The 24,640-nt window shown below is 43.0% G+C and overlaps 1 protein-coding gene across 1 annotated transcript in view; it reads left to right on the forward strand.

Annotated features, from left to right (window-relative positions):
• The first annotated feature begins 257 nt into the window (after positions 1-257).
• The window catches only part of LOC150101237 (serine/threonine-protein kinase PLK2-like), a 61,412-nt gene continuing 37,029 nt past the window's right edge, over positions 258-24,640 (forward strand). The window contains exons 1-2 of the mRNA XM_090402195.1: positions 258-651; positions 17,172-17,279. Of these exons, the coding sequence (XP_090258321.1) occupies positions 469-651; positions 17,172-17,279 (291 nt within the window). The 5' untranslated portion in view covers positions 258-468. The remainder of the gene's footprint in view (positions 652-17,171; positions 17,280-24,640) is intronic.

The following is a 24,640-nucleotide window of genomic DNA, read 5'->3' on the forward strand; positions in this document are numbered from 1 at the left end:
GGGGGGGGGAGTTAGTGCTAAAAGATTTCCTGTTAAGTAAACTTCGCACATCATTTTCTTACCGGGCTCTTTTTTTTATTCCCCCCACCCCCATACTCCGGTGTTTCTTCGCTGTTTTCACCGTGACCGCGTCGAGATCTTTGCCACTGCACATGCGTCAATTACCCTGTCGCTCCGAAAACGGAGAGTTCGGCAGTAACGACACAGCTCATTGCAGCACGAGGTGCCCGGCGGTATTGAACTGCATCGGGCAGCAGTCTACTCGTTCCTACCGTCGTTGCAATAGATTACGAAAACTCTCCCGTCAGCTTTTTTTCCTCGCAGACTGAGGACACGCCGAAGAACGAGAATTTCCGGAGCGCAAACGCGATTTTTGACCTTAAATTGTTTTTGTTCCGCCGAGTGAACCGGGAGGAGGAACTTCCGACTCATGTTCTTCTGGAGAGAACAGACACGCCAGCCGTAGGGATGCTACCGCCGGCCGACCTCTCAAATGAAGGACGGCTCACCGAGGAAGCAAACAGCGAAGTCCGCTCAACCGCGCTCTGCGAGACCGAGAAGGCGTCCGAAGAGAACGGCACAGAAATCCACGAAATCATCGCTGATTTACGGACGCAAACGACGTACGTGAAAGGGAAATTCCTAGGGAAGGTAAGGTTCGTTTTCATTTTTATGGATGCGACGTTTCATTCGCTGTTGCAGAGGTCATCGCGGAACCGGAAAAGGGGGAACTTTCTTACGTTTCTTTTTCTTCAAAAAAAGTGTCCGCTTGTTAAGGTTGCGGTCGAATTCTCAAACGGATTGGAAACAGTTCTTCAGAAAGGACTTCTTCACACAGATGTAGCTCGAGCGGTGAATCGCCACTGATGGTGGCTGCCGATGAATTCCCTCCCCCCCCCCTCGGTCATCGAGTAGTTTGGTTTTATTACTCTGCACGACCGAGTGTTTCGTGTCTTCCCTGTGTTGGGAACGTATAAGCTCACGAGCTACAGAAATAAACTTGGCCGTTTAGATGGTCTCGTAGGATTAGCGAAAGCGGATTGGGTTGCTGAGTCGACAGCAAAACGAACGTAAGGAAGCGAACTTGGATCGCTATCAGACGATCCCATCCTTCAGAATCAACAATCTCAGCAGTTCTTTTGAACTTCTGCGTTTCAAGAGGCCGAATGGTGTTGCAACGGCTCTCCTCGAGTTAACGAGGGTGAGCACTTCGTCGGAAACTCGCTGTCAAACAAGCGAAGAAAGATGGCTTTTCGTGATTATTTTACGAGAATTTAAACTTTTAGCTGTCACGGGGTGTACTCATCCTTCCATCCAGTACCGCGCCTCTGGATCTGCATTCCAATTCCGTCTACGACGCGCGGTTTTACGGCTTGGAGAGTTCGCAATCCCCAGACTCACTGGCAAGAGAACAGCTGACGGCATTGTGGCTTAGGGATACCACGCGTTCCAACTAATCCAGCGCGCACTGTGACGGACGATGCGGCTGAAATACAGCGAATGGAGAAAGTTTCCTGCGACTTTGCTGGTCTTGCGCACAGACGGGGAAATCGGCATCACTACATAAGACGAGGGATTGTTGAACGGGACTGACCGTGCTTCGTAATTATTCGTCATACTCGGAAAACTGGTCTTGATCTTCGATGGACCCATCGGTGAAGGTTCGGCGAGCTCCATCTCATCCAGCAGTCGACAAAATCCAAATCGAACTTCATTGTGTAGAGGGGAGGGGTTAGTCAACCAAGCGACCACCCTTGCACACCGTCAGTGCACTTCCTTGACCGAACTATTAATGAAAACCATTCGTAAAGTATTCCTCGGGGCCACCTCGCGCTGCTATCGTGAAGACGGCGAAATGCTTCCAACATGTGGCCGAGGACCAGTTGGGTATTCAGTGTCTGCAATTAGCAAATGACGACTGTTAACGTTAGGGGTGTCCGGTCTGCTGTGGGCACTAAAGGGCAGTACAGTAACGAGGGTATGAAGCGCCTGTGACAAGTGTCTATCTTCCGTCCCCTAACCCAAAAATGACAAAAATTTTGAAACATTTAAATATAACAAGTTAAATTTTACTAAATGCAATATGGTAAATACTTACGTTTTGCGCCCGTAGTGGGCGCCTCTTTCGCCACGCCCTCATTACGATACTGCTAAAGGGAGAAGTAATTACCATGAAATGAGCACGAAGCTCCGGCTTGTTTACGATACTTCAGCGCAGGCAGTGTGTCCTTGGCAATATTTTTTAATCTAGTCTCGTGCTAATTTGACTTGCAGCGCGTTTTTATTCACGCGTTTATGGGTTGACTGACGGTCTTCGTTTTGTCAAATTGATGCCACTTCTACAGGAGAAGCCTTCTTGTTGTCACTGCTCACGCGGCCTGATCCCATCCGTCAAATCCTGGCTTGTGAAAGAACTTGCACCTCCCTGCTCTAAAGACGAAATTGCTGATGGGGACAAATTTGTCCGTTATTGAGGGGGGGGGGGGGATTTCTTCGCATTACTTTGGTTGGGACGGTTACTTTTGGCAGCGCGAAGAGTTCCTTAAAAAGAAGGTTCTGAAGAAAATTCGCCGGAAAGCAATCTGCCACCTTCAGATTTCTCTTCAGAATGGAAACGTCGCAATTCAATTAAGGGAGGTCGCGTTGCAATCGCTTAATTGAAACTGAGTCGAGAATTGCTTGCTGAACGTTCCTTCAACGTTGCGCTGCACGACACCTTTTGTTCTCAACAAATCCCTCAAGAAGGAAAGTACGTGCGAGTGGGCACTTTCCCGGAACCCTGGATGCGGACGTTTTTTGTGGACTTTAAAATCTCGGGAATCGAAAAATGTTCCTGGAATATTGAAGGGCCTCGATTATTTTCGCCGTTGAACTGAGATGCCGTATCGTGGGAAAGAGTGGCTTGCGATCGCTAGATAATACTGATGTACGAATGAGTGCCCGCGAGTTAGTAATACACAAATACCGACTCAATATACAGTCTGACCCATTGAGTCCACTGTCTACAAACACAGCAACCCCTTTCATATCCACTCGCATCACTTTCCCCACAGTTTTGCTTCGCTTTCACTTAACAGCTACTGTCGACGCCTCGTGTATTTTCCGCTCGATGCTAAACTTACATCAGATATTCACCCGCGATTGTCTGACCCCCAATCGTTTGTTTGGCAATATTTTTGAAAAGCACTCGAATGAAGAAAGTGCCGAGACAGGTGCACAAAATTCACAGCGCCAGCACGTGCAGGCAGTGACATCTGGAAACGCAAAGCACTCGAGGACAGCGGAGCAAGGTTTCTTCCGGTGAGCGAAATCATAATACTGATTGAAAAAAGGAGAAAACCTCCGTAAGAAACTGCGGGAAAACTCATTGCATTTGATGGATTCACTTTAAATGCAATCACGAGGAGTAACTTCATGAGACGGGCAATACGAGACGAAGGTTATTCGCTTCCGCAAACCCTAGTGGTGTAATGAATTGCCAGCGAAGGTTGGTCGATTGATAGAGCCTCTGCTACTAATGGCTCAGCAAAAAGTTAAGCAAGTTTGAGCGCGGTTAGTAGTTGGAAAGGATCAATCGTTCGATGCTGTTGGCACATTCTCCTTCGATGAGTCTTCGGACTCCCTGGAGGTGTCACATCATAATAATATGCATATAAACAATGTAAAAATGGAAGATTGCTGGTTTGTTTGTTAAGAAGCTATTGCGAAAATGTTTGAACTTGACTATTTTTATGCAGATTAAAGCCAAATAATTTCAGATCAAACTAAGGGAATTATTTTTTAAAGCAGTTTAATTTTTTCGTAAACAGACCGAATTATGAATAAAGGGAAATGATTTTGGTATTTAATTTTCCTTTAAATAATTGCTTGATAATTAACAAAGAGCAACCCAATAGAAGACCGTAATTGGTAAACTCGGCTCAAATAATAGTTTAAGCTGAAGTGCAAGCAATCGGTTCTCCTGAAGTTCTGAGTATACCCTCCCACTTACCCCAGGATTGTGCTTGAATTTTCCTCCAATTCCCCAAATGAAAACTGCGCATATCCAGAAACCCTCGTGGGCGCGCTCTGCTTCTCTTCGTTGAGTTCTGTTGAAAGCCCATCAGGAACCAGAGTGCAATGATGCATGGCCGCAACACTAATGTTCCCTTCGTTCTTTCTTCCTTGTGTTTTATCATCACCTTGACAATATGTGAGAGTGGCCACTTTCTCCAGTGTGCGACGATGTTTACACAAACTGCATTTGTTTGTGTTTTTGTTTCGCCTGTTCATATCTACATCAGTAGGACTTCTGAAGTAAAGATTCTTACTTTCGTTACATCTTTATTGGTGGATTTAATGGCTTTTTGGGATTGTACTTTCAATTCTGTTGGTTGTATTTTCACTGCCATCCCTAAGTATTTAATGCCGTAATTCTCCCCCCCCCCCCCGGTTTAGTACCAATGCACAGGGATTGGTCCAAATAATGACACTTATATATTTATTAATATGGTCTTGGCCCCTTTTTTTCCTTTCAGTACAGCGTTACTTCTTGGAATGACTCATGTTTTAAATACTTTCTGGTGGATTTCGTACCATTCTTCTTGAACATCTTCAAGTTGTTTTAAAGAACGTTAAAAGTGGGAAGTGTTTTTTTATTATAGTCCAGAACTGACCAGAGCGGTTCAATAATGTTCAAATCTGGTGATTGTGCTGGCCAAGGAGGAAGTTGAATTTCACCTTCATTCTCTTCAAACCACGGCTGTACAGTCCGAGCTGTGTGAACGGGGGCATTTGTCGTCTTGGGATAGTGCACTGTTTGGAAATAACGTTCGGATCATGGGGATGCACTTGATTACCTAAATCTTCTATAATCACTTGCAGTAATGCTGTGAAGAGTAATAATGGGACCAACAGAATACCAAACGAAATTGCTGCCCAGACCATCACAGAACCGCTTCTGTGCTTTGCCGTAGAAACCACGCCTTCCGGATTGCAGGCTTCCTTGGATGTTCTCCAAATAAACTCGCCCTGATGTAGGAAACTGCGTGAAGGTCGACTCATCTGACTACCACACCACGTTTAGTTTTCTTACTTCCAGTCCGACGGTCGTGACGCCATCTTTTCCGCATCTGAGCATTCTCTTCGGTCATCGGGGATTTATCAATTGCTGCTCTACCGTGGATGTTGGATTTATCACGTCCAACATTTTTCGTGGAAGCGTTCTGCAAGATGAATATTCAGTTCGGCTCTCACCTCTGCTGCAGAAGTTCTGTGATTTTCGAAACACTCCTTCTGGGTGTCCAACGATCTGTCATTCTTTGTTTTGGCCCGCTGTTTCTCTTCGATGGTGTCTGCCATGATTGCGTATGTAGACCTCAAAAATTGTCGATCTGGATACACCAAATAATGTGGCAGATTTTGTCCCCGATGCTCCAGCTAAACGCTCACCAACGATCTGTCCTCTTTCAAAGTCGGACAGGTCTTCTATTTTTTTTCACCCAAATTATCAGTCAAGGCAATCACTAATGCATTTGCACGAGAACTACAGATTGCAAACAAAACGAGGCCATGCAGTGCTGCCACCACAAACTTTTTAATTGTAGCCGACACAACTTCTATTCCTAAATATCTTGGTGTTTTCAATTATTCTGTCTCCTCCCCCCCCCGTATCGCAGTGGCTGTTTTGCAATTACTGTTTACTCTGTTGATATTTCCAGGCTAAAACTGCTGTTCAAGTAACTGCGTTTTCGGTTTGACACGCAGTGGCTGTACTTGCAGGGCGTATTCCAGCGGGAGCCCCGATCTCCACGGAGGCGTCAAGTAATAACAATTCATTTCCTGTAAGCAATACAAAACGTACATATCGAACTAATTTAAGTTAATTTTGGATTTTATCTCATTTAATGTTTCTAATTTCTTATTTTTATCCATAATTACGTTAAAGATGGACTTAAAGAATCGCCGTCAATTTCCTTCTGGTAATTCCATTCCTTAAAACTTTATGCGTTCATTGTATTGTGATGTTTTTTTTTTATTAATTTTATATATATGTGTGTGTGTATATATATATGTATATATATTGTATAAGTTGCAGTGGTATATTTCTTGATGCTCCCAAAATATTCTGTAATTCTGTCGAAAGCCTCGGTGAAGCATATAAAGAGTGGCTTGTGTATCGTCTTAATATGCACAAATAAGAATCCTGTGATTTGCGCTTTTCCCGCTCATAAATCAGGTTCCGTCGTCGTTCTTGAGTTATTGTAAGAAGCGGAAAAGTTCGTTACATCCCTGCGCAGGGGGACGATTCGCGTTGAGTAACGTGGAACGGCTTTTTAAGCTGGTCTACAAAGAGAAGTATCAGTTTCTTGGCGATCCCTTCAGCGGCTTCTAACAGCAGTAATTTTGCTTGGTCATTGGATGCAAAATTAGTTATAAAAAAAAAAGCGAAATCATTCCCCCCCCCCCCCCCTTAAGAAAGGGCGATAATCCTTCTGGGGAAAAAAAAGTTCTGTTGCAGTAGACACTTTTCCTATAAATCCCAGCTTTCGATTAATCTTTTAATCCGAGAGTTGCCTCGTTCAGAAAGCGGATCTGTTTCGAACCTCATCTGCTCTGAGTTTGTATGCGAGTCAGGTGACAATGTCTGATGGATTGCCTTGGAATCGAAGGAAATGTTTCGGTTTGCATTTCTTACAACTCGAGAAGTGTTCGTGTTTGGAGCGATGGCTGTGGGCCGAAGGAGTCGTGGGTTTCCAGGGATACTCTCCTCCGCAAAACTTAAACCTGAAGGAATAAATAATCTGGGCGCCTTTCTCCCAAGAGAGAACGTGCTCTTCGTTTTAATTGAAGCGCCCTCGGGCTTTTAATATGCAACCCAGCGGTCTCGCGCTACGTGATCATCTCCTTCAAGACTGTTCCGAGGATTAAGTTTTTATTTTACTTTGATTTCGAGGCATTCTGCGTTAACACCATGCTACGAAGGGTAGTGCTGAGTGAGGTACGACGGCGAGTCTACTAAGAAAAGTTAAGTGCAGGGGTTAAGAGCATTCGTTTAGTGAGAGGGGGGTAACACTTTCCAGCTGGCTTTGTATATGCACAGCTAGTTTTCTTCTTTAATTTTAGTTATTTTTAATTGTCAACTACAAATCCGCAGTCCACTCGGTTTGTTATTCCTCTTCACTTTCAGTTTGTTTCTGCGCTGACGTGTTTGCTCTTCGTTCACAATAATTTTCCAAATTTTACGTTTTCGTCTCGATCACGTCCGCCGCCAAACGCCTCATCATCAAGAAGGCCATCGCCCAAGAATGTCTTCGATATTTTTAATGTCTTAGTTTGAACTTCGTTTTCAGCATCAACACAAGGGCGGATCCTTAAAAGGCTTTTTGTGAGAATTTTCAGCTAAAGAAGGAGCTAACAAGCGGAATAAAAATGTTTTCAACCATACCCTAAAACTCCGAATGTTTCTTTAAGTGAATTTCTTCCATGACCTTTGAACTGTAGTGGAAATGCACTGTTGATGTCGTGCAAGGAATTAAGAACAAAAATTAACCCTGCATTTTAGGAGCATTGATTTTATTGATGTAAAGTATTTTTTAAAATTTCTTTCTGAACAAGATGCCTCAGATCTGCCACTTTCTTTTTTTCGACATTCACTCCACACTCGAATGCTTTGTTTACACGACCCCGTTTTATTTAATTTTTTTTTTTTTTTTTTTATCCCTTAACATCAAGAAGTAATGTTTGCAAAAGCAGCCAACGGGTTACATGTGTGCAACGCACATTGTATTCCGAGTTCCCTCTGCGAGGTCGGAGGAGGGGGGGTGGGGAGTGAAGTATCCGTGCGAAATTGTTCACAGTGCGGAGGTGATCTTCAGATGGCCTTCAATCCGATTCGATAAACACTGAAATAATTTCCCTAGGAAGCGACGAAATGGAAAACAAGAAAAAAAAAAACGTACTTTACATCAGATGGCGCCTTCATAGCGTTTTCCCAACACCATTGAAATTTTGTATTTTTGCGGTAAACTTAGGTTAGTACCGTGGAATTAAAAAAAAAGAAGAAAAAAAAGCCGACGTTAAGTTTGCAGACATTGCAGTTTTTGGTTCGGAAGTTAGCACTGGAGGGAATGAACGAAGACAAAAATCTGTACAGTGAGTTCGGAATTCAACTTTGGTGTGTCGAAGCTGTTGCACGTGATTTTAACAGATTTGGAGACGCCGATTCTGAAGAACGGGCTCCGTGGAAATATAGAAGCTGCAAGCAGCAGCAACTGCGTCAACGAACCGACGAAATGACTCGCTAATAAACCTAATCGCTGCCTCCATTACTGAGGCGATGTGAGAACAGCATTCGAGGGTCCGACTTATTCGGCTCTGTGAGATTCATAGCAGTTCAGAGGTCAAGCGTCGCCTTGAGCGACAGAGCAAACATAATTCTCAGATGCTCAGGAAGTGATGTTTGCGATATGTTTAATGCACGCGGTTAGAAATCTCATTTCGTCCACGCATTTCCGTGTTATCAAAAGGGAGGAAAAGGTGGGTTCAAGAAGCGAGTTTTCCTAGCGTTGAAGGCGAGAAGATCGGCGAAATTTATGACGCCACCGTTAAAACTGTATCGGCGTTGCAGTCGATTGCTGAAGGAACAAATCGGGTAAAACAAAGCGTGCAAAACTAATTACCGGCGTTAGTTGAGGATAAAACTCCATCGCAAGTAATATGCGTCCGGACAAAGTTAGTCGGTGCCATACACGACCGAAAATTCTCGAAAACTTGACACTCGCGAAAATATTATACGATGGATTAAAAAAAAAAAAACATCGCTTGATTTCTGCGAACATACCACGAACGTTTTGTTTGATTAACGTAAATCAAGGCAGATAAAATGGGGGCTTTTGGTAAGAGTTTCCAGTTGAAGTACTTTCGAAATCTGTTCAAGTTATTATAACTCTTACTATCAACCCACCGCATCTTAATCTGCCTTGCGATGAAACAAAACGTTTTGCTGAAACGTTCACGTCAAGTGATTCTAATATTTCCTTTTTCGTCATTCGATTCCAATACTTCGTCTGAAATTTCGCGAAATGTAACAGCGCGCGATAGAAGTAAAGCGTTTTTTTTTCCCCCCACAATAAAGATTGCTAATTTGCTTCATTATGCTGGACAGCTTCCATTAATTGCTCGCACTTTCAAATGTTTTATTTCACTGGTCTTTAAACTCTGCTCGTCGCATACGCAGTATTGTTGCAACGATGCCGAGGTTTGTCGAAGTACCAAAGCCCGAGTCTCTTCTAAGTCGCCTTGCAAGCAGGCCGTCTTCTAGCATCTTCAGTTAAATGGAAACGGAAAGCGCGGCTGCATTCGGTGATCGCGACAAAGATCCAATCGGTGTTGATACTCACGAAAATTGAATAACTTGGCCAACTGTTCCATGACCGTGTTGGATTCGCATTAGTTGGCGAATTACAATCAGTCTGGACGATATCAAGCGATCTGCGGTGAAGATGCTCTGGTCGTGACGGGTACGTGAAAACTATCCCTCGTACTAAAAGTTGATTTTGCTTTCACGTGAATAGCAATACGAAGCATTTTAAACCGTTCGAGTTTAAACAAGGAACGCGGCCAACAATAATCCGATTATTAGCGAGCTTTTAAATCGATTTCAAACCGCAAGCGATCGCATATGTAACATACAGCGAGCTAGTTCGCCTTATTTAATTAGCGCATATTCAAACTATTCTTAAGAATGGGTTCGAATACGGTTTATTTCAAAGCTGCAGAAAAGATACCAGCGGAAAAAGAGAACGTAAAAATAAAAGAACATAAAAATTCTGAGTCGGCATTTTTGTGTAGATCACGAGCGTTGGGAACAATCGGCGGAAAGCAGTCCGGACCAGATGACTCTTTTGTATTCAGTTTGGACGACATTCTTCTGATTTCTTGAAGGTTAAAAAAAGACCTTAAATAGAAAATAAGGGGATATAATAAAACCAAAGGATGTTGATCCCCTTGTTTTCTATATTAAGGTGCCAGAAAACGAGCCGTTTGGCTTTTTATCTTCACCAAAGACGTTAAATGTTGTGTGGCTTGCAATGCAAGAATTAGGAGGAAACGAGAACGAGGAGGTTGGACGACAGAGGATGGAAGTAGGGTTGGTCGTGCGTTGCCATAATGTTCTCTTTTTAGCCGTTTCCGAGTCTGCAAGGAGTGGGTTCAGCTGTTCTGTGATGTCATAGAAGCGGAAGTCGTTTAGAGCTAATTGGGATATCCCAACTAGCGCCGAACGAATTCTGGTGTGGTTTTGGCACATCTCTTGCGGCCCCGTAAACAAGCACTCGAAGATGAAAAAATGTTTCGGATAGCAGTAAGAGTTGTTTCAATTCGGCTTGGATTGATCAACAAGCTGAGATTCGAATAATATATGGCCTGATAATGGAAATGAAGGATTTCCGAATCCAAAGCAGTCGGCTCAGGGGATGAATAGTTCACGAAATAATTGAAACGTTGACATTTTGATTGGGATTCTCTGCGTATTGGAGTTAAGTTTTTTGTAAGGCGTTTTTCCAGTTATTGATCTTCGTTTAATCGTCGAGTGAGCTCTTCGTTATTTTTTGAAAATAACGACATGAAATATTTCCGTTAGTGCATGTTTAGCATTTCCTAACTCGTCTTAATTCGCGCTAATTGACCTCCAATTTGCTCTAAAAACATTCAAAAAGAAATCAAATGTCTTTAAACCCATTTCAAGTCTGTTTAACAACGTCCTTCAGGTTTTTCTTCTTCTTTCTTTTGAAGTAAATATAATCACACCTGTTAGTGTAGAGTGATTTCGCCCACATAATAAAAGCTGTGACCACTGAAGCATCTGAAATTTCGGAGGAGTGATATTCCGAACTGTGAACTTGCGCTAAACAAGATCCGTGTGCCGTGGAAAAATTCTTTTTTTTTTTAATTTCTCAACATCGAAGTGCCGATCGTGGATTCATTTTAAATTTCATTGTTCTTTGGACCTCGTGCATTTCTTCAAGAAATTACGGATTTCTTAGTCCGCTTCAGTGGCCTTTTCTGGTGGAGTCGTAATTCATCTTGGGACAATTTTTCTTTAGCGATGCTTCGAAGATTATTCGATGCCGCTGTCGTGGGATGGCGTGGAAAAATGATGACGAGGGTACTTTGTAGTTGGAAGTGATTTGTTAAGTTTGGGGCGCGATGATTTCAGAGGAGACCTCAAAACAGTCCCAGAAGCCTTTTGAGCAATCTCGGGGAAGGGGTGGGGAGATGGCTCGCGCTCTCAGGATGCGATGTGGAAATCATCTACCGAACGGAAATCGGCGAATGTTTGGATGAGATTAAGCAACTTCCAAATTGGAAACAAACGACTTATTCTCTTCGTTCTTGCCGTTCTAAAGTTGAAGGGAGAAGAGAAGAATTTTTTTTTTCCCGCTGACTTCCGATGTTTAATTCGATGCACAGCGTTCCCGTATTGATTCCGTGACAGCAGTCGCGTGCGTAGCTAGATTTTTCTATTGCGTAACAGAAATAGCAACGGGGTGAAGGTGGAACGGAACATCGCGCTGTTATCGCCCTCTCTCTGGGGTCACCTCCAAATAATCACGACGTATCTTGCCGTCGTCAGCTGCGTGTGTTTTGCGTGCTATTGCAGACGTAAAGTTCTTCAGATTACGAACATTTCTCGTCCCCCCTCCAAATGTTTGCAGCTGATTTGGTCAGACACCGACTCTGCAAGTTGCTAACATGCGTTGCCGCTCTATGAATAGCCCGCTCGGAGCAGTTTTTTCCTCTCTCGCTGGCATTAATGTGTGTCGTTGATTGGCGGACAGAGAACGATTTATCATCAAATCAAACCTCCGGCTGACGCATTTTGGTTTCGCCTGCAGTCGTCGGTTTTCATTCGCAGCAAAACCCACGGCTCGGGTTTCTCTTATTTCTACTTCGAAAGCTATCCCCTCGGTTATAACCCCTGAAACGTGCGGGAAAGAAAAAAGAAAAAAAAAAGCGTGCTACGGACGACTTCCCGGGATATTGCCGCCTGGCGGAGGAAAATGATTTTTGCTCGCCTTATTCAGTAGAGAACTTACGGAAAGTAGCAAAGCGACCGCTGGAATTTCTTTTCCGGCAAATGATCAGAAATGCGTTCAGTCTGAGTGCGCCAAGTGATTGCACTTGTAACGCCATTGGTTCGACTCCGATCAGTCGCTTTTCTGCCAGTTCGGTTGTCGATTTGAGAGGCTCTTCGGTCGGAATCCTACTGAATGTTTTGCGAATGTCGACGTGAGAAATGAATTTCGTCACTACTGAGAGCCCCCCCCCCCCCCCCCCACACACACACATACATACACACGGCTTGTTGGAGACCGAGTGGTTCAGATAATTTCTCCTTTGATCTCTCCAGGGGTTCCGCATTGTCTCTAAACCCCCCCCCCCCATTAATGTTTGATCTGTGTACTGCCTTTCCAGGATAAACTTACGAAATAGTTTGTTTCGTAAGATTATCATCGAATATTCTTCGCGCATTCTTTTAATCTCGTTTCCAAAATGAAACGAAATGCCGAATAGGAAGAAGCGAAGCGGTGACAGACGATAAGCCATCACCAGTTCGAACACCCCTCTTACTTTTTGACGAGGGAATCTTCGTCAAAATCCTTCGAGTTTTTCAGGAAACGAAAGAAGCGACTGGCCGACCCCATCTCCCCGGGGTGCTCAACTTCGCCGCTCTTAGCAGGTCTGAGACCGCTTTCACGTCGACGCAGGGAAGCAGCTCGACTACTGAAGTCGCATGAACTTCCCTGAGCGGCCGAGTGCGATAGACGGAAACTGGTTTAATGAACAAAACACGGGCGAGTGCGTACTTGAACAGCTTGACCATCGCGAATACGCGAATGCGGGACAATTGAGCTGAGTCTTCAGTTCGCATTCGGAGGGTATAATTTTTGACATCGACCATTCCGTAAGTAACTCGGCTCAAAATTCTTCTGCCATCCTCCTTGGGCTCGCTTCGCTTTCTGTCTTAAGTTTCCTTTCTTTGGAACCTTCCCCGTGGCGACAAATATTTCTGTCTGAATTCCGTTCTGGACGCGAAGCACTTCAGCGGAAGTCGAGTGACCCGTCTTATGCGGTTTGCAGGTTTTGCGAGATGAAACCGGTTCCCAGTAGGAAACCCTTTGACCCCCGTGTGGGTGACTCGCCTTCAGTTGTCTTCCGTTCCACGTTGGGATGGGTTTTAAGTGACACTCGGAGAAGACTTCTCGAACAATCGCGCGCTCTTTTAATGTCTCGCGTCTTGTTTTCGGGAACGCTGACCTGAACTGGGGTGTTTGTGCGAGATTTTTTCTCTTCCCTCGCACCACACGAGTCCGAGGTTCACGATGTTCGGGTAACGCATTAGCGGGAGATGTTGTGACGATTCCGGTGCAGATTTCCGGTCGGAGAAATTTTCTCACGTGGTGCGACTGGGAAGTAACCGATCGGTTTTGCCGTGCAGTCAGCTGCGTGTGTGATCACGTGCACAATTTTTTCTTTATAACCAAGTTTAGAAAGTTTTTGCCGGAAAGCATGTCGAGTCCGTTTCGAGTGCAACACCGTTAGTCTCCAAGATGTTCGCTGCGCTTCGGATGAAAGTGCCATCCCGTTTCTTACGGCGCTTCGTAGACCGACGCACTGCTTGTCACGAGAGGGAATCGTGCATGCTTTTACGATAAACTGAAAATGCACTCGGCAGCCTCGAAACGCTATTAAGCGAGGACGGGACTCCGTGTTATTCTGACACGCTCTCGAAAATGACCCCTTTTTGAAATTCAATCGTTTTCCGTTCCTGAAAGTGTCAACTCGACTTTGAACTACTCTGAAGATCTTCAACTGACGAATCGCGTTTGGTTCTTTTCAATTAAGACGAAGTTCTTCCTGCGTGTCTTTCCCAGCGGACTTCATACGAATATCCTTCTGGTATGTTCCACTGGATTGGGCAATTACCTTCCCACCAGCGTTCGTCCTAATGGACGCGCTTTTATTGTTTTCGATGCGACTGTAAGGATCATCATTGCATCGCCCTTATTCGTAATCAGCGTCAAAATCTTTTGCTTGCCGATCTCCGAACATCTTCCGACTTTTATTTGGTGAAACATTTCCTCGAAGTGGACTTTTGGAGAAAACTTAACTCCAGATTTTTTTTTCCATTTTCTAAATTTTAGTCGATTCTAATGCTACTGCGGAGAACTGAAAGGGATGACCTTTACGATCATCTCCGTTTGATTTCCTGCTGTTTTGTCGTTTCGCATCCTTCCGCACAAGTAGCGTTTCTCTGCCAGTTGGATGTTGGTTTCGTCCCGATTATTTTTATTGGCGAAATTTGGCTTAAGGCTTGAACCAGCAGTAATAGCAGCGCGCGTGGTGGGTGGAATTCCCTTAAGCGTGGTGTTTAGGGTCTGTCAGAATTCATTCCAACATTTTGGTTTAATTTAACGCTGAACTGACTAATATCAAGCTGCGGGTTTGAATTCCGCCGTGGTAGCAATGCGCTTGTGTTGAGGTGAATTTCATCGGCCGGTGAAATTCACCTCAACATCCCCGCTTGCCGGAGGCCTGAAGAGGCCTGAAAAATGCGTGGAGAAAGATGAACTACTTGGGACGAGTCTTTTGACTCCAAAAGAGAGAAAAGGGGGAGCGAAAGTTTCGTTTCCCCCTTTGAAGTAGGCCGTAATAAACATCGTCGCAAACAATCCCCCCACCTTTTTATTGTTATTGGAAGAGGCGCACTTTGAATTTTTTTTGTTAATTTCTAATCTTTTCAATTTTCTTGATCTTTCGTTCGCTGTGGTGTTGAACTGCTTCCGTTTCAGCTCTTCTTTCAGATGCACCCGTTAAAACCGTTCTTGTTGTCTTGGTTGCGATATTTAGCTTTTTATTTTTTCCGTATCGGAAATCTTTATTTGCCTCGCACGCGGAATAAGAGCGGGTGGTTTTTTTTTTTTTTGGTTTTTTTAAAATCATGTTCTGTCATTCTTACAGGATTCATCTGAATTTCCGAGTGTTTAACATTCGCCACTCGTTCGATTTTGTGTTTTATTACGAACTTACACCTCGTTGGTTGTCTGCTGATCGCAATTTGTTTTGGCAAATCTCCTTTCGTAAATGTCGTCTGTCATCACCGATGCCTCTGCATAGCAGATTAGATTTTTTTTTATTTCTTTAACTTTTAGATCTTTTATTTCGTCCGACAAAAAATCCCCGTAGCGTGTTTTCTCTGAAGAAGGAATAGTTAAGCAACGAGGTGGTACGCACACTGCATCGTCAAATTCCGGTTCTCATTAGCGTGCAAAAGACTTTCGCTGTAATAAAAACCGGAAGTTGACGAGTTGCTTCCACTCGGTGAATCCATCGTACTTCCCTGACGGACGTTTATTTTCCTCTTTTAATAAAGTCGAACTTTCATTTCTTAGCGCAACGACAAGAATCGAACCTACAAAGAGGATCCACGATTTGAACCGCGTTCTTTCAGATTTTTCGTCCCCCCCCCCTCCTTCAAGTTGGACAGCAAGCCACCTTTTATGCGCTGTTTTTATCGTTATCCCGCACGATCAAGTCGAATAACATTTGAGCAGAAGTGACCTCAGAAACACTAAGGGGGGGAAACCCCCCCGCTTAGTATTTGTAAGGGAGATAGTGGACTTTGACTAATCGAAGTGATGAATTAATGAATTCTTCGCACGAATACGGTCGGTACGTGCACTGCAATCGCAAGAGGGGGGGGGGGGAAACCGCGTGCAATGATACCATTTTGGTGCATCCCCACGTGTAGAACAATGAGGAGGACGATCAATTCGTCGCAAATGCAATTGATCTTGAAAACAATTCCCCGATAATTTTTCGACGAATTACGAAAGAATATCGAAAAAGTAATTTTCTTGCGAAATATTTTTTTTGCAAGTGTTCGTTAAGAATGCCAGACATTACTCAAGATGCAGACGACCTAAGCAGGTGGTCATCAATGAGCATAATTATTTTGTTCTTTTTGCCACGTTATTCTGTCAGTGCACTTCCTGCCTCGTTGCGTAAAAGGCAAGTCATCTCGTTACGACGAATTTCGTTCTGCCTATTTTTTTTTTTTTTTTCCACAACAAGAATGGTCACATCGATATCAAAAGTGATCATTTTTAATATGGCTCTTAAGAGCCATATGATCGAAACGAAGAAAAAAAAACAAATGATCGAAACGAAGAAATATTTTTATCATATTAAAAATGTTTCTTCGGAAAGACTTGGGTTCGATTCCCGTCCATGACGTGAGGAACTTTATCTGGTCTCTTTCGACTATAGGTGAGTCCATCGCACTTCCTTGACGGACGTTTATTTTCCTCTTTTAATAAAGTCGAACTTTCATTTCTCATACGGAGGTAGGAGGTTTTGCCACCCTGAAACTGTGGTTTTTCTTTCCCTCAGAACAGGTCAACCGGTGAACGCAAGAACTGGGGATAAGGATTAACCACCCTCTTCCGTGGGATTTCGGTTTCGAATGCCTGCACGATGAAGCGTGGGTTTACACGTGAGCGACGGATCTGAACTCTAAATTTTCATCCAGCAGAGCGGAAGGATTAATGTTTCGAAACCAACTAAACCGAACCGCGCCGATAACTTCCCGAGCGTTTCACAAACCCCGATGTTGGTCGAATTCCACCGAGTCAGAGTAACGCAAGAATTTCGACACTCAGTCCGTTGGTAACCCCGAACGGGGTTAAACCGGAGTACTTCGACAAATTTTTGAAAGGATTAAATACAAATCGGAGAAATTCGTCGCACAATAACGGGTGTACTTAATCTTTGTTTAGAAAGACCTGCGTTCCAATTTCATTTATGACCGGAAGGTGACGATTCGAAGGCGAGTTAGCCGGTCTCATACGGGAATGAAAGGGTTTTCCTCCCGGGAACAGGCACCTACTCCCGCGTACCCGCTTTATCTTCGGATACGAAACACTCTCCTTCTCCAGCCAAGTAGCCACTAACCGTTAGGATGAGGGACGATGATGATGACGAGTTGTTTGTGTGTGTGTGGGGGGGGGGGCACAGAAATATTCGTGTTCTTGATTACCCTTTGCAAAAAGTATTTTTTCTCCTCATAAATTGTTTCATTGCTGTGTTTGAGTTAATGATTGTAATTTTTTTTCTTTCCCCACGTCCAGGGTGGATTTGCACGAGTTCATGAACTCACCGACATCACCACCAACAAAGTGTATGCGGGGAAAATAATTCCAAAGAGCAGAATCACAACGTCTCAGCACAAAGAAAAGGTACGTCTTTAGAATTAGTATTTTAGATTTAAGTCCGCGTTGCCTTTTTCGAAAGTTGCGTCACAAAAGCGTCGGGAATAAGCAACCTTGTAATAAAAGGAGCATCAGCGCGATTATCGCAGTGCAGTTTCGAGTTGATTCTACTCGATTTTCCAGCGTTCTTTTCTTTTAGCCGGATTGACTTTTAGCTTTTTGTTGGCATTTCGACTGTCACTGTGAATTGACTGTTTTACGATCGTTAATTTCACAAATTAACGATCAAAAAACAATGTTTATTAAAAAAAAGTAATCTAAACGCCGTCCCTTTCTCGGAAATGCAATCTCAGCCCTCAAAGCGAGGGCTGAGATCGCATTAGGGGTTCATTAGTTCGGATCGAAACACCTGTGGATTCCAGCGCACTTTCCAATGATTTCTGCGAACAAGAAATTGCCCAATTTCTTGTTCGTAAAAAAGTTTTGTTTCGTGGTTATCCAATTCGTTAACCACGAAACAAAACAACTTGACTTCCAAATCCGCTGGAATGGCGAGCAAGAACTTCGATGGTTTGTTTGGAAATTTTCGTGGCTGAACGGGACGTGCTGAGATCTCTGTTGGTTGTCGCGTGGTTCCCAGCAGGGCCTCTTCTCGAGCCGACATCTCCGCAGAACCACCAGGCGAACTTGAGAAAATAATGAACTGCGATGGAAGACCTCTGAGTATTTTGTGCCATACGGAACCCGGAATTCTCGGTCTTGTCACAAAATCGCATGCGTGACGAATTAGAAGAGATGACAGTCGTGTGGTGACAGAAAATTAAATTGAGAGGAAGACGTCCGTTTTTTAATGTAGAACTTCCACAAAGAAGTAAACAAAATCATTAAAGATCTCTTCCAGATAAGAACATACGGAAGTTGACATGAAAAACAGAAGTTCGACGATGAGGTGGAATCGCTAATATCAGGAACGAAGAGGGTAAACAGACGCATTACGAGTGCATGTTGACCATTAATAACGAAACATTACCTCCCCTTTAAGACGGGTGCATCAGACGCAGGAATCCTCACGACGTCCTGAATTATTCGAGAGTCGCTGCTGCCCTTCGAGTGGAAGTGACGCACCGAGGGAAGGAGAACAAGCGGAACGATTTATTACAAGAATGTAGTCGTAGAATGCCGAAGTCGCCGTTCGGATTATTTGGCATCGATTTCTGTGCGTGTGTGTGGTGTGTGTGGGGGGGGGGGGGATTACGAACGTTAAGTTAAATTAACATTCGAATGAAATTCGAAACCTAACAAGAGGTTGCGAGAGGGACGACCTCAGTGAGAAAGCTCTACGGGGAAGGGCAGAAAAATGGGCAATGCGGATATTAGACGTAAATCTGTTGATGAAACCGAGCGCGAGAAGCGTAGCCAAACAGGAAAAGCAAGCCAAAGACACGAGGAGACGAAAAACTGCAATGAAACGTGCGATCCGTGGCCACTTGAGAAAGCTGAAAGAGCGCGGCAAGAAGTGGACGAATCAAGCAAGACCTTTGCTGAACCCCTGCATGGCGATCCGTTCATACGAACGCAGAACATGACTGGTTTGATGGGCGAGGCACAAATGCTTTTCATATTCCCCTTTGTCTGCGAGGGAAGTTCTTTGAGCGGAGTGTTATTGAGCTCTGTGAGGGCATCGAGATCAGCTGAGCATAAGACTGATTGGGGCTTTTGGATTTGTAGTATTCCGCCTCATCGACTTCTCTATGGATCTGTTTCTAATAATAAACCGTGGGGCATCCAGAATCATCCTCCGGCATTTGTTCAGCATCCTCTGCAGTTTTCAATATTTGCATCCGAGGTGTGTAAGTGATGACTGGGCGTATCTTGTATAAAGTAGTTTGTCTTATATCCAGTATTTAAAGAATCTTCTTTAAGAAAGGACGAAGAAACCAGCGCGAAGGAATTGCTTCCGAAACCGGTTTCAAGCTACATTAAGATTTTTAAACAAGCAACGGAAGTTTTTCTTTCCTTCTTCTCACGCAGCACTTTCGTGGGGTCACTAAAAAGATGTAGTTTTGAGTTTTTGAATTGCACATCTTGTATGTGCAATTGGAAGCTCGCGCACGCATATTTGAAGTCCATTGATCAAGTGAATCTTGGCCCTTCCTCGTCAAAGGCGAAAAGAGATGAAAGGTATTTCACGAATGACAGAATGAAAGAGAATAGAATGAATTGAAATACATCTGGGAAGGGATGGATGACGCCAGAACTCCAAGACGGTGGAAATTAAAACTAAAAAAATCCATGGAGGCGATGCTCCGAAATAAACGACGCAACCCCACGAAACAAAGACGGTTAAGCCCGCCTGAAGACATCCTGCTGTCTTACATCTTCGAAAAGAACTCGTCCTCCATTAAAGTCCTTCGAGTTTTCTTGGCCGTAAGATGAGTGAAGAAGATCGTCCCACGAGGAAAATAGTTCATCGTTTAACACTTTCCGCCGACAGCGTTTAAGTTTCGACACTATTCGACTTTTGACGTTCGCGGTTGCCTTTCTGTTCATTTCAATCCTTTTATGACAACGCCGACCGCAAATGGGTTTAAACCTGCAGCGCATTCGTACTAGAAGTGTAGCGGAATTAGAAACGTTTCTGGAGGTTCTCATTTCGCTAATGGCGAAGACGTTTTCCTTGAGGATTGGGCAAATGGAAATGAAACCGAATCTTCTGCCTCGAACAGGCAAGGAATAACTGCGGGCTCCTTGGTACGTTAACTGATATTATCCGAACCAGAATGTGGAGTCTACGGGGGTTTTTTTTTCTCATTAAAAAAACAATTCCTGGAGGAAAAAATGCTGCACCAAAAATGGACGAATTCGGGAGCCAGCTTTGCCTCTGGAGGGAAGAAGAAGAATAAAAAACCCCGCCGAAACGCTGTTACTGCGTGGGCAATTGCTGGAACGTGAATCGAGTCAAACATGGCGTGTGTTAAATCGAAGTTTCGCTTTCTCATTTTCTTCAATGAAACGAGCCGCACAAGGCGAAATTTGTTTACGGCGTTGTATTTATTAAACACAACGCTTTCGTGGACTTCATCTTGCCAAAATTCCCAGACGAAAATCCTTTCGTACTCTCACGAAATGACATCTTTTGAAGGGGAAACCCGATTTGAAATAAATCTGATTTAACATCCATCCTTGTGGTCGTTTTAATAAGATTAAAGAAACCGAATTGTGGGATGTTTGCATCCCATCTCAGGTTGCGTTCATCATTAGCGACGTAGTCCTGAGTAACCCTCGCTTGATATAAGTTGTTCACCGTGTGTTAAATTTAACTAGCCGGATGCTTGTCGGTTATAAATGCGGGGGGTTTCAACTCGAAATATTTTCGATGACGGATTTATCCGCTTCATCTGAGAAATTTGCAAGAAAACGCAGCGAGTTCGCCGAAGAAGTACTTTGACATTTAAAATTTCAGATTTGTTTTGTACGGTCTCGGAGGCAGCAAATTTTATCGGCTAATTCAAGACGTTTCTTCAACACTCTCGTCAGCCATTCGAGCGTCATCTTCTTAACGGGGGATGTTTCGTCGGAGTCGATCCAATTCACTTTGAAGCAAGCATGCAGGACTCGTGGATTCTGCTATGGTCGATGCGATGTCGTAGGGTGGTGGTGGTATCGTTGGTCTGAAAACCTTGTTCGTGATGCCTGTTTCGGAATGTTTTTCGGGCATTTCGTTTCGTTCGATCGTTACACTTTCACCTTTCTAACCTTCGTGTGATTTCGATTTCTGCTGCGTATTTGGTTTCTCTGGAGTTTGGTTTTCCCGTCTGTTCTTTGTATTGTTTCTTTCCCCTTCTCTGTCTCACGTTATCCACTCCCCTTCTTCATCTCGCATTGCTCTGATACCGGCGGACACTTCTTCCCCTCTTCGATATCGCAGCCAACGCAACAGTAATCGGCGCGCCAATTACAAAACGACGACGGCAATTCCGTATTGCGTGACATCTAAAATTTAATCTAAATAGCGGTGTACGAAATGTTTGGACTCGAAATCCCTTCTGAGGGGGCAAAAACTTCTTTCTTCTAAAGATAAGGTAGTCGATCTCGCAAAGGAAGATCTTTTCGTTCCAATTAACAAAATCGACTCCAGAATACACCCGCTTAACAGACCTCGCACGTTATGCAGTAGGATTAACCCTTCTATTACGATATTAATTGGGTTTGTCGAGCCTCACTCGGCCGTGTCGAGACTTCGAAGCGAACGTTTTAACAGGAAAACGAAAAGAGGCTCACTTTGGAAAGTAACCAAAATCAGAAAACTTCTGCAACATCTCGAGGAAAACTTCTCGTACTGAGAAACTAAAGGCAAGAATAGAACAGTGGAGGCTCGTGGTTTGAAATCGCGGGGGTGCTGCAACTTTCGAAATGTACATACGCACTGTAAGTACAGCGTATACGTGTTTGGATAAAATTTTAAAAATTATGGTAAAAATCTTAAAAATATTGTTTATTATCGATAAAATTATATAGTTTAGTATAATTCAAAATTACTTACTTAAAAATAAAATCCATTCCTTTAATTGTAATTAAAGGAATGGATTTGCAAATTTTGGACATTACAATTAAATCCTTTAATTGTAATGTCCAAATATTTAAAGAGACGGAGTAAACACGATAAGCACTACGAACACTCTACTACTGGCGCAAACTGCATATAAACAAAGTGAAACTGCGCGACGGACAGTGCCGCATTACGCTAATAGCTCGCATCTCACTATGACGTGAATATGCTTGCGTGCGTAGCAATATGACACTGTAGTAAACACAGTGCTACTAGCGCCCTCCTAAGTGCTACAAGATGGATTTTTACTATTTTTTATACAAAATAAGAGGATTGTTTATGATAAAATTAAATATGACAAGCAAATATAAATGAATTAATATATTTATATATATCGAGAAAAATTGGGGTTGCTGCACTTCCGCAGCGCCTATGCACGAGCCGCTCCTGAAACATAAGTATTGAATGGGACATTAACTCGTCCCATTCAATACTTTCCCACCTCCTTCTCATAATTACACCAGATCGAAAAGACTGATTTAGTCAAATTTTCATTCCAATTAACAAAAATGGCCTGATTTATTAAATATAGCCATTTAATAACCATGGCCTCACTACAGAAAATGTCCAAAAATCTATGCTAAAAACAGTCCAAGTATTGCCAATTCAGAACTAAAAACATACTCATAGAAAAGTAAATTCGATGCATCTTGGATGGATTTCAGTTCAATGCACTCTCGGCCATCTTCTCTGAGAGAAAACGGGTGCGAAATCTGAAGGTCCAATCCACAAAAGGAAATCTCCAAGGCTGCTGAAAGCAGCAACTCATGAAACCTGAATCCCGAGGGATCTTTCTTCGCTTTAGCCTTGTTGCTTGGAGTGCCGCTGTTTTCGAGTCCATCCCGTCGTCTTCTCATTGGTCTTCCCTTCGCTATCCAGTTCTTTGCCCATCTGTTATCCTGCATTCTTTTTATATCTCTTCCCCCCCACCCCATTCTTGGTAGTATTTTACAATTTGTTTTTCTAATTTGGTGCTCCTAAAGGAAAATTCGATGTGTAGCAATTATTATTTTTTTTTCCCAGTCATTTCATTGAATTGTTTTGGAGTTTCTGCCGCATGTTCGTACTGGTCTGCCTACTCCTTTGCATATTCTTTTCTTCCTTTGCTTGTTCTTCGAGATGAGGCTGCTGAGACATCCACGTCTTCCACCAGCTTTCGCTGCTTTTTGTATTTCCTTTTGTGCGATGCCAAAGTGGTTTAGCAATGGAACCAAACAACGAACTGGTTCAATTACAGCCGAAGAGTTCCTTGATTTCCCATTTGATGCGTTCAATAACGCCTCGAAAGAGAGAAAGAGTAAGATATCAGCACAACATATCCAATTCTGAATTTCCATCATTTTGTTTACTTTTATTTCATTCGTCATTAAAGTGGGACTTCGTTTATTTCTTTTGGTTATTTTCATTTCTTCAGTTCTGTATTTATTATAGAACTGTTATCTGTGTACAGGGCCGAGCCGTGCGGTTTTGCAGATTGGGCGCCGCACAAGGGCGCTTGAAGATACAGTCGCCATTTCACCACGGGAAATAATTTTAAAAAATATCAATTTTCTTATTCCTGAATTATATCGTTTGAAGTGAAACGTTATCAATATTCCCACAGATTTTATTTCACAGAGTAGGCATCGACTCAGCGAAAATTTTAGAAATATTCTCGATTGTTTATTATATTTTTAGTGGAAATTGTTAGTTTAAGACAGATTGTGAATTCATTCTTACGCTGTGCTTTGCCCAGTACCGTCGACAGGATGGAGCATAGAGGCAGCCTGCCTCACGGCGCTGCTTAATAAGGGCGCTCGCTCAGCCGTGTTACGGCAACAAGATATTTTACAAAAATACAGCGTTTAGTTAACAAATAAAAAGGCACCATTTTCCATTGACAGTTAAATATCTACTTATTATATTTTATGAATAAAAAATTAGTCATACATACTAAAACTAAACATTTTCGAACCCACTTATTAGATACTTAAGGAAACAACCCATAAAGTATCATACGATGTGAATCTCATAAACTTTTATAGTCTATATATAAATATATATATATATATAATTATATTACGCATGAATTCTCCTACTCAAAGTGCAGGTTTCTATCTCCCCGAAATTCACATTTGAGTGATAATTCGCTCCCTGCAGTAAACAATATGCTATCCCCAACAGCCATTAACTGCAGAAACACTAAAACGAATTAGTTTTATCAGGTCACTGGATAAGGTTCACAGACATCATTTGTAGACTAATATATATTTCTCAAAATATTTCTCAACAAATAATGCAATGACAGACAACTGGGAATATAAACACTAACTAATGAATCACATCTTCCCTCCAACAGAAACTGCTATACACAGCAGGTGCAACATATGATTTTGCTTGACACCATCCACCCCCCCCCCCTGTCATGAACGTGTCAAAACTAAGAAATATATAGTGAATGCATTTCAGATATTATGGAAATCGGTTTAAGAGAATTAGCATTTCCATTCAACTGTTGCTTTTTGTTTGGGTCGCGCGATCTTTTGTTAATACCGCACCAATCATATGCACTTCTTAATAGCTGCTTTTTCTCTATGGGCCTACAATCGCGCACATCTTTCACTTCTCATTAGTAATTTGTCGAGGATTGTTCATTACGTATCTCGAGTCTTAAATTACTGGTAATTTTGCTTGATATAATGGGAAAGAAGATGACTCTATTTGGGTAGATAACTTTGATTGCACACAAGGAAACCGCTCTTGAAGACAGAAGAAGTGATGGAGATTAAGATTCTTGGTA

The sequence above is a fragment of the Typopeltis vanoorti genome, chromosome 12 (genome assembly GCF_054136105.1).
Source record: "Typopeltis vanoorti isolate ZY-2024b chromosome 12, IOZ_Tvanoo_1.0, whole genome shotgun sequence".
Lineage (NCBI taxonomy): Eukaryota > Metazoa > Arthropoda > Arachnida > Uropygi > Thelyphonidae > Typopeltis > Typopeltis vanoorti.